Source organism: Petromyzon marinus, chromosome 26 (genome assembly GCF_048934315.1).
Source record: "Petromyzon marinus isolate PM22_M1 ecotype Great Lakes invasive population chromosome 26, UKy_Petmar_22M1.pri1.0, whole genome shotgun sequence".
NCBI classification, from domain to species: Eukaryota; Metazoa; Chordata; class Hyperoartia; order Petromyzontiformes; family Petromyzontidae; genus Petromyzon; species Petromyzon marinus.
The window spans coordinates 11,562,807-11,580,972 of NC_133692.1; the positions used below are offsets into that span (position 1 = coordinate 11,562,807).

Below are 18,166 nucleotides of genomic sequence, written 5' to 3' on the forward strand. Positions count from 1 at the left end.
CTAGTATACACTACACTATACACTACTATACACGACTACACTATACACTACTATACACGACTACACTATACACTACTATACACTACTACACTATACACTACTGTACACTACTACACTATACACTACTATACACTTCACACTATACTATACACTACACTATACACTACTATACACTACACTATACACTACACTATACACTACTATACACTACACTATACACTACTACACTACTATATACTACACACTATACTATACACTAAACTATACACTACTATACACTACACTTTACACTACTATACACTACACACTATAATATACACTACACTATACACTACTATACACTACACTTTACACTACTATACACTACACACTATAATATACACTACACTATACACTAATATACACTACACTATACACTACTATACACTACTATACTATACACTTCTATACACTACACTATACACTACTATACACGACTACACTATACACTACTATACACTACTACACTATACACTACTGTACACTACTACACTATACACTACTATACACTTCACACTATACTATACACTACACTATACACTACTATACACTACACTATACACTACTATACACTACACTATACACTACTATACACTACTACACTACTATATACTACACACTATACTATACACTACACTATACACTACTATACACTACACTTTACACTACTATACACTACACACTATAATATACACTACACTATACACTACTATACACTACACTATACACTACTATACACTATTATACTATACACTTCTATACACTACACTATACACTACTATACACTACACTATACACTACTACACTATACACTACTATACACTACACTATACACTACTATACACTACTACACTATATACTACTATACACTTCACACTATACTATACACTACACACTACAATACACTACACTATACACTACTATACACTACACTATACACTACACACTACTATACACTACACTATACACTACTATACACTATGCACTACTATATACTACACTATACACTACTGTACACTACTACACTATACACTACACTATACACTACTATACTATACACTACACTCTACACTACTATACACTACACTATATATTACACTATACACTACTGTACACTACTACACTATACACTACACTATACACTACTATACACTACACTCTACACTACTTTCCACTACACTATACACTACACTATACACCTTTACACTATATACTACTGTACACTACATACTATACACTACTATACACTACACTATACACTACTACACTATACACTACTATACACTGCACACTATACTATACACTACACTATACACTACTGTACACGACTACACTATACACTACTATACACTTCACACTATACTATACACTACTATACACCACTACACTATACACTACTATACACTAGACTATACACCACTATACACTACACTATACACTACTATACACTACACTATACACTACACTACTATACACAGACTACGAGCTCTTCCTGGGGGCCATCCGAGCGACATCGTCCCGCCAGCAGCAGCATGTCCTGGGCCGGCCCCGGGGTCTTCGCCCAGTTCACTTGTACACTAATAATGATGATAAATGAAATCCTATTTGTCGATCAACTGCTGGATGGAGGCCTTCTCGCGCCGCGCCGGGCATGGGAGTCGTGTAACGTTCACCCAGTTGGAGTCCAGGCCCGGTTCAAGATATGTATTCCTCGTCACTGATGTGAAGAGCGCAGTGCGCCAAACTCTGCCACACCACTCCATTCTAACACGCAATGTAGAGAGCCCTATCCATGTGTTTGCCATAGTAATCAGAATATTTACTTATATTGGAGAAATCTGATGAGCTATAAAAATATTTTTCACCGATGTCCGGTAGTAGGGGGGGGGGGGGCAGTGAGGGGTGAACCTCCACTCTCCCCCCCACCCTCTGCTGAGGCTCAGCCCCCTCTCTGAATCCCTGTCTCTCCTCTTTCCCACTCTACACAAATTAATATTGAGTCTCTTGTTTTCCCATTGCATGGCCAAGAAATCGAACCTGCTTTACTTTTTTTTTGTAGTTACTTTCCGTAATACATTTATGTTGCTAATCTTATCTGTCTATTATATTAATTTTTTTTTACATCCTGAATACTTACAGATCTGTCCAAAAAAATGTTGGTCTCACATTTTACACGCGCGGTGGCTTTACACACAGCGGGAGTGAGAGCGAGAGCAGAATGCATGATAGACGCATGCATATCGTATCGCTGTCTAACCTGTTGAGCGTTTAATATTTGTTGAAAATTCGTTGAGCGTTGACTGTATCGTGCCCCCCCCGGCCCCCTTGAGTTATTGTGTGATGAGATGTTGACTACCTCGCCTGGTATACAGGAGGCCATGAGTTATTGTGTGATGAGATGTTGACTACCTCGCCTGGTATACAGGAGGCCATGAGTTATTGTGTGATGAGATGTTGACTACCTCGCCTGGTATACAGGAGGCCATGAGTTATTGTGTGATGAGATGTTGACTACCTCGCCTGGGTTACAGGAGTGCATGGGTTCGATCCCGACCCTGACACCTGCTGTATATTTGGAGTATCCGCGTCTCTCTCTCTCTCTCTTCAAGTGGTCGAGTGGATTTCTCTCCGGATCCTCCGGTTTTCCCTTCCACATTTACAATCAACATCACCACGCGTTTAGAGTGTTTGGCTGCTCTGAATTTCCACGTGATAAGCCACTTCGTTGAGCTCTCATTTGTGACCGGGAAGCTTCTTTAAAAGAGCCACGTAGCTCAGTGGACCTTACCTGGTAAAAAAAAATGTATAGTATATTTTGAATAGTTTTAGTTTAAACTAGGTGCAAGTGACGAGGTTGGTTGGCCCGTGTTGGTCTCCATCCAGTATTTGACGAAACGTGCCCGTGTCTGCATCAGCAGGGCGATGGGTTTCCCCTATGTGTGTGTACATAGTATGGACGAAGGCTATATGGTACATATATATGTGTCTGTGCATACTATGTACACACACACACATATATATGGGTGCTGCTGTAGCGTAATGGGCGTTGTTTACACACCGCGCGAGGTACTCATTTGAGGCTGAGTCGACCTAGAGGAGGTCCAGCACCGGTTTAGATAATTGTCACACACAGACATATATTCAAAGTAGTCTCGTAACTACACGTAGTGTGTGAAACAGGGGAAAACCTTCGGGAGTCGCACCCCCACTCGCCCCCCCCCCCCCACTCTATGGTATACACTCCTTGCAATTGCCCGTAATTGATGATGAATTCAAACCTTAGCGCTAAATCAACCCTGACATGTATTGGCGTCGCGGCTCGGCGAGACGTAACTGAAGCCGATTGAAAGCTGACGAAGGCTGGAATGAAGTGGCGGGGTAATATACAGTGCCTAGCACTCAGGGTCCGTTGAGTGCCTTTAATAATGAGCACATGAATAACGTTTACTTCACCAGAGGGGGGGAGGGGAGGGAGGGGAGGGAGGGAGGGAAGGGGGGAGGGGGGGAGGTGAGGGGGGAGGAGGGAGGGGAGGGAGGGAGGGAGGGAGGGGAGGGAGGGGGCCTGGGTGAGACGAAGTGTGGCTCATGAGGATGACCCTGGTTCACCGTGGGAGAACTCATATTTAGTTGTTCGTGTGTTTGTTCCTCCCTCCTCGCAATCGCGTTTAATCCCAACAACGAACGGATAAACATTGTCCGTGCCTCGGGTAATTGTGCGGATTTGTTTAAGGACGAGCACTGCCCGTGTGTGTGTGTGTGATTTTGTTTTTGCGTGCGATGTCACTGAAATGAATCGCGAGCGATTCGACGCAACGACGGCAATTACCATCAACAACAACAACAACGGCGTCCTGTGAACATCAATAACATCGGGAACTCAATGTTCACAAAGTTAGACGGGGGGACAAGGCGTGGGGACGCGTGAGACAGCGGTGCCCAAGGGCAGATCGCATCACAAGAAATGACCACGGTCATGATCGATCCACTGCTGGAGGAATGACTCCCAAAGTCGTCGCCGTCCGTCACCGCTCCTGGGATATAACACTCTCTTATAACAGAAACGTGAAGAACACAAATAGTCGCATTCCTTATTGACCCCGTGACCATGTAGGAAAAATGCGACAATCGCCGCATTCATCGTCACCCCTGCCGCGTAACAAAAGTATTTGTCTGACGTTTCGGGCATCGGTCCTTTTGCAGAGTTACGGCCAAATACCAGTTTTATAGTTGTATGTTTTGTGGGCCCTGTTACGATGTGTTTGGCATCGTGATATATGTAGTGTGTGAAAAAATACATTTAAATTATCTAGCCACTAAAATATATATTCATAACGTGTGGTTTATTAGAATCAAACACATTGAGCGATAATCATCTCCGCTGGTTGCATTGAGCCAATTGTAGAAACTCCACATTCCTATGCCAGGTGATATGCTCTCAATAGCAACCCCCGTAATATGTTGACTGGGCTCGTGAGACTTGACACGCGCGTGAATCATCAAAACGTGTTACAAAAGTTCAGAGCTAAACGGCCAGTTTAATGATTCTCATTCGTAACACGGACACGCACATCATAAACGCATCAACACGCCGACGAAAACACGCGCCGCGTCGCGAGCACTTGCGCGGACTTGTGGCAATGCGATCCGAACGCGTTGGAACCAAATTGCTGACGATTTGCGTGGCGGCGAGGCGATGCTTCGTGATGCGCCCCTCCCCTCCTCCCCATCCCCCCGTAGCAGCTTGGCGGAACAAAACGCGCAACTCACCCGTCCCTGGCTCGCACTCGCCATCGCCTTGCCCAGGCGGCCGTCAATTTGTCTCACGGGCAGAGTGGAGTCGCACGGGAGGGATTTTGGACGCGAGTTCTCTCGTGCGCGCAAAGCGGGGCGCGCGTCCACAGCATTCCGGCAACAGCGCGTTGTGGGGAACAGTGATCGGTGTGCATTTATCAAATGGCTGTGTGTAGCTCGCCGAGTGAGATGGGGGGGTGGCGTGGGATAGGGGGGAGGGGGTGCGCCAATAAATTGCCACCCCTCCCTCCCCCCACTAAAGTTACCCCGACATCGCGTTCGCCTCGAGCAGATAACGCAGCAGCGAACAGTAGCCGTGTTGATCCGCGCCGCATTTTAATTGCGCTCATTGGGGGGTCTCGCATACAGGAGACCTCTTTTTTTTTCATCCGTGCGAGCATGTTGACTTGCTCGTTTATCGCCCGAGAAAGCGCGCTCGGGGATAAATATAGGGCGCGATTTGTCTGCCCGCCCCGTGCCTGACGCCAGCCCCCTTCATCTAATCCCCGTTTGTCTGCCCGGACACCCCCCCCACCTCAACCTCCCACCTCCTCCTCCTCCGCTCCCTCCCTCTCTTCTCTTGTGGGCGCGGAGCTCCGAAGCTGTCTGTCTGTCAACGGCACAACTACTCTCTCTCTCTGCTCTACCCCAGCGAAACCCTCCGCCTCCTCCTGCCCCCCCCCACCCCTCTACTCGCATTAGGTTAGCCTGGGGTCACCCTCTCCGCGGACCCAAAAGTGCCCGGTTCATTTGCCGCGGGAGTCGTGGAAAGCCGCGCCACTCGCAGCGCCGCCTGCCCCTCGTGTTGGCAAAGACGACACCTCGGGGCCCGATTTCTGCCGTGCACGGTCGCTTTTGTTACGCACCTCGCTTATCAATCAGCGGCCCCTCGACACGCAACAACAATGAGCCCATTAAGGAGTCAATGCCCCTGCGAGAGTTCAGCGCGAGTAATTAACGGCGCACAAAGGGCGACTCTGTGTTTCTAACCTACAACACCTTGCAGCGCGCGCAGCTACACTCGATTAATAGAACAAAGTGGCACGGCATTGATCTTGTTTTGCCATCGCATCAATCTATGTAGCAATAGTTTAATGACTGCGAGACAGGTGTGCGGAGCGTATTTTCTACGAAGGTTATTTTGCACGCAAATTTAGACTTAAAGCTTTCGTGACTGCAGGAATTCATATTCTTTGTGTCTTTCGGTAAAGTCGCGTCGATAGGTAAAAAAAAATTACCCCCCTTTTTTCCACCTGATGACGATCGCTTGCGTATGCGATCAAAACGTCGTAGTTTTTTCGTTCATTTTATGAAAAAAAAATGTTTGAACCTATCTCCGTGACTTTACCGAAAGACCCAAAGAATATGAATATTTTTGCACACGTCTTGCAGCGTCACTTTTCCCCGCCAGGATACATTAGGCGCGTACGTTCGGCGCCGGAGTGACACCCGTCGCAACAGCTCGGTCTGACAGGCGCCCACGCTGAGCCGAGCGGGCGCATCAGCGTCTCTGGGCACAATTTCGATCTGTTCCTAATGCGCCGAACGCGCGCCGCCGGCATAGACGCATCAACGCCGGCTGCAGTGGCGCGGTCCTCAAACGCCTGCCGCTCGGCGGGACCGATGGAGAACGCGAGTCTCAGGCAGCAAGGCCGCAGAGAGAGAGAGAGGAAGGCGAAGAAAGGGAGAGGAGAGAGAGAGGAAGGCGAAGAAAGGGAGAGGAGAGAGAGAGAGAGGAAGGCGAAGAAAGGGAGAGAAGAGAGAGAGAGGAAGGCGAAGAAAGGGAGAGAGAGAGGAAGGCGAAGAAAGGGAGAGGAGAGAGAGGAAGGCGAAGAAAGGGAGAGGAGAGAGAGAGGAAGGCGAAGAAAGGGAGAGGAGAGAGGAAGGCGAAGAAAGGGAGAGGAGAGAGAGAGAGGGGGACGGCCGGAGGGAGGGAGAGAGAGAGAGGAGGAGAGGGTGTCGCATGAGGGAACGGAAGAAGAATGGGAGCGCGGACACGGGAGTTGAGCAAGATCCTCAGCCGAGGTCGGGCGCAGCATGCTCGGGCATGGTATGTGCTCTATTTGGGAGGCGAGCCGACAGAAGTAGCAGCTGGGTGTCAGGTATCACGGGATCTCTCTAGGGGCGCTCCGTGCGTGGACCGCGGCCAGCGCCTTAAGAGCGAAACATTTTGCGCGCTCTCCGCCTATCTGCACGCCAACTCGACCTGCGCGCACCGTTCTGACAAATAGGCGCGGTACAAAACAAACTCCGCCTCCGCTTCTCCGAAGACCCCCACCACCACTACCCAATCCCCCCCCCCCCACCTCAACAACAACAAAAGTAAGGACAGGAGAGGGCACACTAAAAAAGCGCCTAAGAACTTAAATGAGTTGTTGGGAGAAAGCGCGGGAGCGACTGCGCTTGGAGTGAGATAATTCTGCCGTGCGCGCAAAGGCGAGTTGCGCTTGACCTGCTTTGAACAAAACCTCTAGACTTCTGGAATAGGGCAGCAGCAGCAGGAGGAGGAGGAGGAGGGAAGAAGAAGTAAAAAAATCAACGAGCATTCCTGGACGTGCACTTTTTTTTCTTTCTCGTAAACAGCGCGCTCGCGTGGAGTGAGTGTGTGTGTGTGTGCGCGCGTGTATCTGTACGTGTGTGTGTGTGAGCGCGCCTCTGCTGTGCGCGCGCGCGTGCGTGTGTGTGTGTGCGCGTGTGCGTGCGTGCGTGTGTGTGACGGGAAGGAGACCCGCCTGCCCGCGACGCGCAACAGTGGAGCGCAGTGTGCTGGGCGCCGCACGGCGAGTGGCATACGAATCGGGGGCGCCGCTCAATGGGCTGCGCGCTCGTCTCACGCCACTCAAAGCCACGCCGTCTAGACAAGTTGTCGCTGCGCGGAGCCACACGTTGCCATGGCGTTTTAAATGCATCTGCCGTGAATCTGGCCCGCTTATATTAGCCGGAGCGGGAGGATTGCCTGCGAGTGAGTGAGAGAGAAGGCGGCTCCAATAACGAACGCGGGACCTCCGCCGCCTCGTGGGTTTTTGGTGTGCGGGGCCGCTGCAACCGCACGGAGACATCCCATCCCGTTCTATTAAAAGCAGCGGGCTCCGTACGGGACTGAGCTATTTGTGAACGCGATTCAATTTGGTGGACTCGCGTATGCCGAACAAATGGAGCAGTCGCAGTGTTTGTTTGTGGCCTGCTTCTTTTTATTCTTCATGAGGAATCACCAAGGACTGTGCCAGCATTACTTTCATCTGCGGCCGGTCCCGAGTGAAAACCTCCCTGTTATAGATTTGGTGGAAGACCCGGACCCGGAGCTCGACCCCAAGGCCAAGGACTTGGACGAGAGGGCGCTCCTCAAGAAGCTTGGCAGCAACTTCGACCACAACTTCATGTCCATCGCGACGCCCGAGTCCGAGAGGCAGCCGGGAGGCGAGTCGACAACCACAACCACCACCACCACCACCGCAGCCGTGACCGCCGCGGACAGGAAGCCAAAGCCCACGGGGCCCATACCCAGCGACATCAAGAGGCTCGACCTCACGGAGACGCTGTACGGCCAGAAGCTGAAGCTGGGCAAGCGAGCGCGCCGCAAGTTCCTGCAGTGGCTGTGGGCGCACACCGCCTGCCCCGTGGTGTACTCCTGGAAGGAGCTCAACGTCCGCTTCTGGCCCCGCTACATCAAGGAAGGGAGCTGCTACAGCGCCCGCTCGTGCTCCGTCCCCGAGGGCATGGTGTGCAAGCCGGTCAAGTTCAGCAACAAGACGTTCCTGCGATGGCACTGCCAGGGATGGGGCCGGCAAAGGTTCTGCACGTGGATTCCTATACAATATCCCGTCCTCACCGAGTGCAAATGCTCGTGCTGATGGGGGGACATCTGGGGACGCGTGGTTTTTTTGTACGGGTGATTTCGCACTTGCCGTCGCTGCGGGTTGAGGCCGAGCGGATATCTCTGCGGTTGCCGAGGAGCCGAGACGTCCCGGAGAGCTCTGGAGGGCTGATGGTGAAGGGGGGGAGACCGAAGACTACGGAGGAGGCGGCGGCGCCTCTACGGGACCTCACGCGCGCGCGCACTCGCGCGTGCGCGCGCGCGCACCCGCGCGTACTCAGTTGCTATGACATTCGTGTCCGGAGAGGATACGCGTGGATGTGTGCATCGATATCTCCCCGTGGCAGGGAGAGAGGGAGAGAGAGTGCGCGCGCACAAGGGTGGAGGATGTCATCGATGTTGGGATGGAACTTAACACAAAAAAACAAGGTGGAAGAAGGAGATGATGATGATGACTACGACGATCGACGACGAAAGGAGAGCAAGAATAAGAAGAAAGGCAATGAATTGGAGCAAAACGACAAAGCTAATAAGTAAAGAGACTGATGTGATGTGTTAAAAGACAACATAACTTCTGCTGCTTGGCGGAGTAAGGCATCTGGCCTGGATGCGATTCGAGATAATTACGTGTAGCCTTGTACACTAGGTGATGTCGTTTCGTTATTTTTCTAAATATACAGTATAAACGAAACGAACATTGGACACATATCTCCCACGTGGTATATATGTACATATATACCGTATTGTTTGCTAGTCACATCATATTTTGTTACCTTGCAAAAAATACCGATGATAATAATATTAAGTAAAAGAAGGAAACTGACGTTAATAAGAGATAATGTAAATGTAATATGTTATATTTATTTATCGATTTATTTGCCTAGATGTTTAATTTTTTTCGAAATGTAAAGGTAATGTGAAATATGCAAATATTCTTCCATAAAGTCACCTCCGCTATACTCACGCAAGTCTCGTGTCTCGTGTGCAGCGCGCGTCTCAGCATTAACGCGACCATATATAGCCGGCTTAGACCATTAATTGGGAACTAAAATAACACCCCCCTTAACCATGAGTGCTCCGCTTGCAAATCACCATGAGGCGAGGTTAAACATCGCTAACTGCTGCGCTCTGTGTGCAATATTAAACACAAGGTCGGTTGAAATCCACGTCGTTTTGAGCTTTGTTGCGGTCGATTCATCATCACCAACATCAATCCGTCGCTTTGCAAAGTTTTGAGTGCTGCGTCCCTTAACGCTCAACAAAACGCTTCAATTCCTAACTCAAGGGAGACACCTCTAGGCGGCCCGCGAAAGCATTGCGCGCGTTCCTCGAGAAGTGTGGAATCCTTGGCATTTCAGACGAGGAGTTGGTTGCCTTCAAGTTATGTGCTCACGCACGCACGCATGGGTGTCGCTAAAGGCAAATCATAGCAACGATCGTTCTCGCTTAGCTCCCCGGTGCTGAACCTCGCTCACGATGTAACCTGTGATTGTCATTGGTTGTTACCGCTGTGGGGGAAATGTGCTTCGCACACGACGCAGCATCTTCATATTCTGAAAATGCGTAAAACTCTTCGATAGGGTCGGCGGGCATCATTATTGGTTGCGCAACAACAACAACTAAAGCAAAACATCACCAATGGCGCGACTGCGTTTTTTTAATATTTCACAGCGCCCCGGTTTTTGTCTGCCAATGGACGCTCTTTATTGCTAACTTGCAGGCTTCTTTGTTCGCATAATTGAGACAGCCGGTCAGGGTTTCCAGGACGTTGTAAACGATACGCGTTTTCTTTATTTTTTTTGTTGCGTTAACCTCCGCGAAATTGACCACAGGGCGCGTTACAAACCACCCTCGTGATTCGCAACGTAAACGCGACGAGCTGTCAAGCATTGCTTCGGATTGCCGCGGCCCCCCCCCCCCCCCCCCCGTTACGTGCGGGTGCTATTCGTCAAAAAGAGGGACAAATTTTCCGCGCGCTTGAGCCGTGATTATGTTAACGGGGCGCAGATTCGCGGCACGGCCCGGAAAAGACACGTGGCGAGCGAACGGCGCGCGGAGCGGGCTCATTCCGTTCGTAATTTCATATTCCGAGGACAAATGTTTGGCAGAGGTCGTGAACCGACAAATGCAAAGGGGGAGAAAGAAACGTGGGAGACAATCCACAGGCAGTAACGAGGACACAATTTGGTTAACATCTTGGAAGAGAGTGTGTGTGTGTGTGCTTTTTTGTCTGTCTGGCTCCACGTATCTGAATTATAGCCCAACATTGATGTTAACAAGTCAGTAAATTTAAATCTACAGAGCAAAATGTGGCCTTCCGGATTGGTCTATGCGGGCAGCAATGGACAATGTGATCCCTATTCACAAGCAGCACAGCCAATACGCCAAATGTAAAGTAAGACTATAATCGCGCCACTGTGAAAATAGCCTGCACGTGGTGTCATGTTTTTTTTATTATTATAATTATTTATGTATTTAATTAGTCAATTGTTTATGTATTTATTGAACGAAAGTTAACTGTTTATTGATACGTGGGTATATAACGGTGCTTCGATGTTGTTCTACAAAAATAGATGGACTATTTAAAATATTTTGTAAAAACAAAATTGGCAATGCATAAGAAAAAACAATGGTTTGTTTCACGTTTCTGCCACACAGATGTGTCGTTTTAAATAAAGTGCACGCTCAATTACTGCCGTCATAATTAATCGATGCGTGGTACAGAAAGCCCCGCGCGGCAGCGCTGCAGGGTCAACGCGGTCGCTGCTCCAACCCAAACTTCTAACGCCTTGAGACGCGGCCTCCCGGCACGTCAACGGTGAAGACGCGTGACTCCCACCCATAGTAATGTACTTCACCCTTCTCTCAGATCCTCATCACCCCCCCCCCCACCATTGACCCCCACCCTCTCCAACATCCCAACTCCAACCCTCCACCACGCCTAACCTGTAGGCTCACAACTCCTATGCGACTCCATCAAATGCCCGACCACGTTGTGGCGTGTAAGCGCGCGTGTGTGTGTGCGCGCGCCTTTGGGGATGTGCGTGCGAGTCCTCGCTCATGTTACACGTGGCCGCGCGCGCGTGTGTCTCTCGAGGACTTTTCACAGCATGCACCCGGAGAGCATCGTTTGTGGATGCGCCCGGAGGGCATCGGATACCGGCCAGTTACCACCATTATTGTGGATGCTCTCATTCTCTCTCGAACCGCGCGAACACTCTTTATCGCTCTCACCGCTCATCTCTCTCTCTCTCTGGCCGCTCCCCCCGGCGTGGCCGATGGTGATGATGATGATGATTATTATCAAGTCAGGTTTAGTGACGATGCCGTTATGAACGATGAACTGAGTTGAAACGAAAGTGTTGAATGGCCGTGCGTGTTCTCAACCCATCCTCGCCCCTGTGGTTGAAAATCCAAGGGCGTGTCGAGCATACAGGTGTTTCAGTATCACCCGCGTGGATGTGTCCCCTTCAGGCAATGAGTGCAGGCCGGCTGCTGTCCACGGTGCGGCAAATGGCATGGAGCCATGTCTAGCCATTCCAGTTGATTCTTGCGTAACGGCGATCTGTTCATGAGCTGAATGCCAACGGAGGTCTGTCCATTGCTGTCGCTTCCGCGACGCGCGTAGGCTCTGCGCACCTTACACCCCAATGTTGCGTTACGCTATACAATCAACACACTTTGATTCAGAGAGCGTCCGAATGCGATCGAATATCGAGACGCGTTTACAAAACAACTCGGTGTTTGTGGACGTGTCGTTATGTGACTGCTGTACGTGCCAAATACACACCCAAGACATTCCTTACAGACGAGATGTCCCATGTCAAGGGAATGCCCAGGTTCATCTGGATAGTTTGAAGATGGGGTGGGGTGAGGGTGGTTATTTACATTTAGGAAGGGAATGGTGTGTGAAGGTTTAAAGGTCGAAGAGGGATTGAGATAAGACTGGTAGAAGTGCAAAGATGAGAGAAGAACCAGTCAGCCACATTCAGAACGAGAGCAAGGGCATTCTTGAAGCTGGACTTGAATGGGGGATTGGACCTGCTAGCAGTGTAGATCGGGTTTACCAATCATGGGAGCGTTTAACAAGTCCTGTACGCACTGTGGTGCAGAAACTCACTAATATGTATTCGTCACCGCTATATGAACCCGGCAGCCTGAGTTCGATTCCTGGCTATGGCTAACATCAGTCGCACGTGATCTCAACCGGTCCCTCTTCCCTCCACCAACACACGCTGATAAGAGTGGTGAAGTATGGTCAATGACCCTCCATGGTCTACACAGGTATTGGGAGGCCTTCATCCAGTATATAAATTGACAAGGGGCTGTGTTTTATAATGTATAACAAGTACATGTACTATACCGCACTTAGAAGCATAGAGCTGTTTGGCTGGTGCTGAGATTTGTATGACTGTATAACTATCCGTGGGGTGGTTATTTTAAGGAGGTACAAAGTTTGGAACGGTTTGTTCCGCATTTGTCTCACCTGGCGAAGGTGACCATGATTTCAGTCGCAGGCAATGCATGATAATGTAAACACGAAATATAAAACACACAATCGCTGTAAATCGCCATGGTGTGACATTCTCAACCCTTGTTTAATTTCACGGCCTATAAAAAACGCCACTTTTAACTTATTTTTTTTTAAGAATCGACACTAAAAATAAATCGCAACTCAACGCGATTGGAAGTGCAAATTCAACTCGAGGGCTTGACAAACACTGCCGGCTGAATGCTCACGTTTAGCTTTCTAGAACAACGCGAACGGTTTGAATTCGGAAGATGGAGCGGTTCACCTATTGCCCACCTTGTGTGCACAGGATTTAGCGTTCCTGCCAACTCACAATGTCACATTTACATGGGCGACTCGCCAAAGAAGGACAATAAAAAACCATCGGATCAAACTTCTCGTGCGCAATTGTGTAAATCGACCATCTGCGTCATCACTCTCAGCGCTTTTGCCAATCTACTTGCTGGGTGAAGGTCTCCCCGTGTGTGTGGATCACGTGGGGGGGATCTCACCGCCACTTCACCGCAGTGTTCCGTGTGGCCTGGTGAAGGAAGGGGTGGCGAGAGAGATGGGGCACGCGCAGATGTCACTTGCCACTGATGTTAGCCGTGGCCAGGAATCACATCTTGAGTCACCCTGGCTCGCAGCACAGCGCCACGAACACCAAGGAGCCACTTCTCCAGCCCCTATATCCAATTGGAACTGCGAAATTTGTTTCACCCTATTCATTGGAAGTTACGCGTTGCTAAAATTGCATTGAATCTCCTCGCTTAACAGTTTGTACAGAGAAACACAAAGATGCTGTAAATAACCCCACTAGAATCAGTGGATTTTCATTACGGCCTCACCAGAGCACTCGGAATCTTTGTCTTCATGACTTCGTGTGGATTTTCTCTAACGGAATTTATCATTGTTCATACACACGGCCGCTTTTACAGCATGCCTCAAAGTTCTGGTTTTCTGGTTTGCATTTGTCATTTAACATCATAAACACATTGGAGTGATGGCCCGGTATTGTATAATGTAGGCTAAAGTATCAGTCATAATCAAGGAATTACAATTCGCAGTTTGAACTCCGTGGTTGAATGTTAAGTGCATTGCTCATAATAAAGCGTATTGCCAAATAAATTGAAAGCTTGAGTGATGTTTAGTCGCGCACAACAGGAATATTCTCGTCCAGTGGTTCTTAACCGTTACTGTAGCCTTGCACCATTTTGGTTCTTAATCGTGAAAAAAGATGTGTTAATAAATACAGAAAGGTTTTGATGAAACGAAGTAGTTGTACTTACGTGCGCGTGTTTAATTTGTGTTTAGATTCTTTACCTTCCAAAACAAATCTGGCACCCCCAGAAAGGGCATCACGCACCCCCAGGGGGTGCGTGTACCCCAGGTTAAGAAGAACCACTGTTCGAGACGATCAAAGCCTTGGTGGTGGTGGTGGTGGTAGTAGTGGACTTGAGTATGGTTTGCATTGTCATTGCCACGGCAGGGATGAAGCCCACGAGCTCACCTCTTAAAATATTCATACTACCAAGCGCGCGCGCGTGTGCGGATAGTTTTATCGGTCGACCTCTGTTAAATGACAATAATTCATAATGGATTGATGCACAGCGTGTAGGAATATGCTGCGAATGCGATGATTTATAACTTTGAGGAGGCTACGACGCCTCTTAGCGGTTGGTTTCTGAATAACGCACACCAGGGTTCACGAACAGCATTTGTGGTGAACTCAGTGGAGTTTGTTCACGGGAAACGTGATGGATTATTTAGGCGTTGGTAAATGCGCGGTGCAAACAGCCTGTGTTCATCCCTTGATGGACGGACAGCGGATATGGCGTAGGGAGGAGTGATACTGCAATGGTTAACGCAATGTGCTTTGGACCCCAACAAATTAAGTGAGACTCCCAGCCCCAGCTAACAACAGTGGCGAGTGGTGTCAAAATCGGTGTTGTGCCTGTCTTTTCACGAACTCGCACTCTCACGGATGGTGAAGTATGGTTAAACAAAACCTCCACGAACAACACATCTTGGGGAGATATTCAGCCGCAACGATGGTGGCAAGGGGCTGTAAATTAATTCATTTGTAATTAAAATCGTCATACTTTGATCGTATTGGCAATATTAGAAGAGAATCTGGCTGCTGGGCAATAATAGCAACTGAGTTGGCACCTGGGGGAGAGAAGGCGCCCAAGAGGACATCCATCGTGGAGATGGAGCACTGAGCGAGATCGGCTCGTGTGTTGGTGCCGGGTGTTTATTTGCATTGCAAGACCACGAGGGATGGTGACAGCTTGGCGAGGCCTTCATCCAGCAGTGGAGCGATCATGGCTGATGTTGATGCTTAATGGCCATATGAGTTAACACAAACAATAACGATCAGCAACACCGGTGGTGGACCTGACAGACTGAGAAGGGCTGACAACACCAGGACAGTGTCTGACAACACCAGGACAGTGTCTGACAACACCAGGACAGTGGCTGACAACACCAGGACAGTGGCTGACAACACCAGGACAGTGGCTGACAACACCAGGACAGTGGCTGACAACACCAGGACAGTGGCTGACAACACCAGGACACGATTGTGACAGAAGGAACGTTGAGAATAGGAGGTCGAGGGACGTGGATTAAACAGTGTCATCAAGTTAGAGAATATGATTGTTGATCTCTGGACAAGAAGGGAGTTTCAAAGTAGTGCCTCTCCTAAAGTGATCCACCATCAGCCAGACCTTCATTGTGAGCAAATATAAATGCCCTCTCGCGACATTCAATAAAGAACACCTAAATTTTGATTTAAAGCTTTCGTGACTGCAGTAATTCATATTCTTAGCTCTTTCGGTAAAGTCACGTTGAAGGGAAACAATACAATAATAAAATATATGCTTTATATATATTATTTTATTGTTTCCCTTCAACTTGACTTTACCGAAAGAGCTAAGAAAAAGAACATCTAATTGAAAGCGTATATCCTGCATAATGACCAAATCACACTCAACACACCGAATCTCGTCAGTTCTCGAAAGCTAAGTATGGGTTTATCCTGGTTTTGACTGCCAGGGCTTTGGCATATGGACTGAGGGGGTATGTCAGAGTCCTGTAGATTTAAGTACAGCAATGGGTGCAGTCCACAGATAGATGTGGTCCACTCACTGGATTGAGGCCGCTAGCGGATTGAATTTGCCTGCGTGAAGCTTTGAGTGTTTCCTCTCGTGTGTGTGGGTCTTCTCTTGGTGCTCCGGTCTCATCCCACAGTATTGGCATTGTCTGATCGTCCCCAATGCAGAGGGTTCTCCCAACAAAGAGCCTTGAGACTCGGTGAAGTTTTCCCAGACGAATAATTGGCAATCGTATTCCGTTTAGAGCCACTAGCCTTCAAAATAATGAGTGCCTGACATGGAAACAGTGTGAACAAGCTAATTAACGGTCTTAAATGCAGTATTGGCAGCAGCACCAAATATCGAATAATTTTCTAAAAGGCTTATTGTCTGAGCAAGTGTGACGAGCTGCACCACTCGCTTCTGTAATAGGGCTTCGGGGATCTCTCTGTGTTTGTACTTCTCGTAATAATTCGGGCTGTCTTTGTATTGTCTTTTCGCACGACAATCGGTGGCAGCAGCAGCGCTAAAAATGCCACGTGCTCCAGAACCAATTGGAATTAGCGAGATTTCATTCGGCTAAGTCGGGCGTTTCGGCACCGCTGACACAAAGCCCGGCCATTCTTACGAAGCGCCGCACCCGGCCCAAAGCGTCGGGGATGGACGTCCACTTCGCTGGAGAAACTCAAGCCCACTTTGTTGGAAAGAGGAGGGCCTCTTGGGAAATCACAAATGGTTGGCTGCAGAGCATGCCATGCACCATATGGAATGTCTTGTCTGAAACTGTTCGGGGAGAAACCAGTAGATGTATTGCAGGGGAGTGGGGGGGGGCACAAGCCAATTCTTGGAAGTGAAGGGCGTTCGGCAGGTGAGTCCTCCTCCTGGCAACTGACTCGGCACCGAGATGGCTGGGCGTGCGCTACTGTGCATTTAAACGTGCGGTCATCGGTTTTTACGTCGCCCTGTTGCATAAAGACAAGCCACAGTTAGAGCGACTTGTGGCTATGCAACCCAATCTGGTGACCGTATAGCAAAAGCCACGGAAGTCTTCGCTCCTTCAACGGAGGAGGAGGAACAGCGGAACAACACGAGCTCTCTGCTGAAACCCTCTCGTCGTGGCCAGTAGAGCCCCCAGACATTGGCATTTAGCTCCTGAGCCATACAGCTGCTGCCATCACGATGTGCACGAATATAAAGCGAATGTCACCTTGTTAATGGGAGAGAGAAGAAAAAAAACACTCAGACTTAAAACAAAATACCGTGATATTGTATCGTACGTATGTATATGTGTTGAACTCATTGCGCAGCATATATAGCCAACGGCGCTTATCAGAAGTACGGGATTAGAATCGCTTTGGAATCACACAGCTACGTGCGAGCGGGAGCGGGCGGGCGGGCGGGCGATTTCCCCTGCACGATCTCCACTCTGTTGTATCCGTGCACAATGCCGAGATGTTGTGGGTGGTCTCTTCGTGGTTTCAAGTCGTGTCGGGGGATGTCCGGATCACCCACAGTGGCTGAGGCCCTGTTTTATTCTAATTATGGCTGATACTCTTTTTTTTGTTTTAACGACCTCTGAAATTGTTCGACTAACGTTGTGGACATTGTGTCCAGCCTTGTGCTGGAGTCTGGTAAAAAGTGTAAAGGTAATAAATAGCACTGTCATTGTCGAGTTTATTGGCAAAGGGGGAAGCCGGAGGGAGGGGAGGTGAATGGGAGTTGGCCTGCCCCACCCCCCCCCCTCCCAAAGCACCAGGGGGGGGTCAGAGATTCCCAAAAATATCTGAGCAGATTGTCCAATGTTCCCTTCGGCCGCCGTGGGAAAGAGTGCGTTGGGAGTCGGGCATGAAGGCCGTTTTTATTATTTCATGTTGTGTCTGAAGAGCTACTTGAACTCGGGTGGTTTATTGGCGTGAG

General features: G+C 49.0%; 1 protein-coding gene across 1 annotated transcript; it reads left to right on the plus strand.

Annotated features, from left to right (window-relative positions):
- The first annotated feature begins 6,482 nt into the window (after positions 1 to 6,482).
- On the plus strand, positions 6,483 to 9,603 carry LOC116946272 (noggin-2-like). The gene has a single exon (XM_032961315.2). The coding sequence runs from the start codon at positions 7,983 to 7,985 to the stop codon at positions 8,679 to 8,681; it is 699 nt and encodes a 232-aa protein (XP_032817206.2). The 5' UTR covers positions 6,483 to 7,982; the 3' UTR covers positions 8,682 to 9,603.
- The last annotated feature ends 8,563 nt before the right edge of the window (positions 9,604 to 18,166 follow it).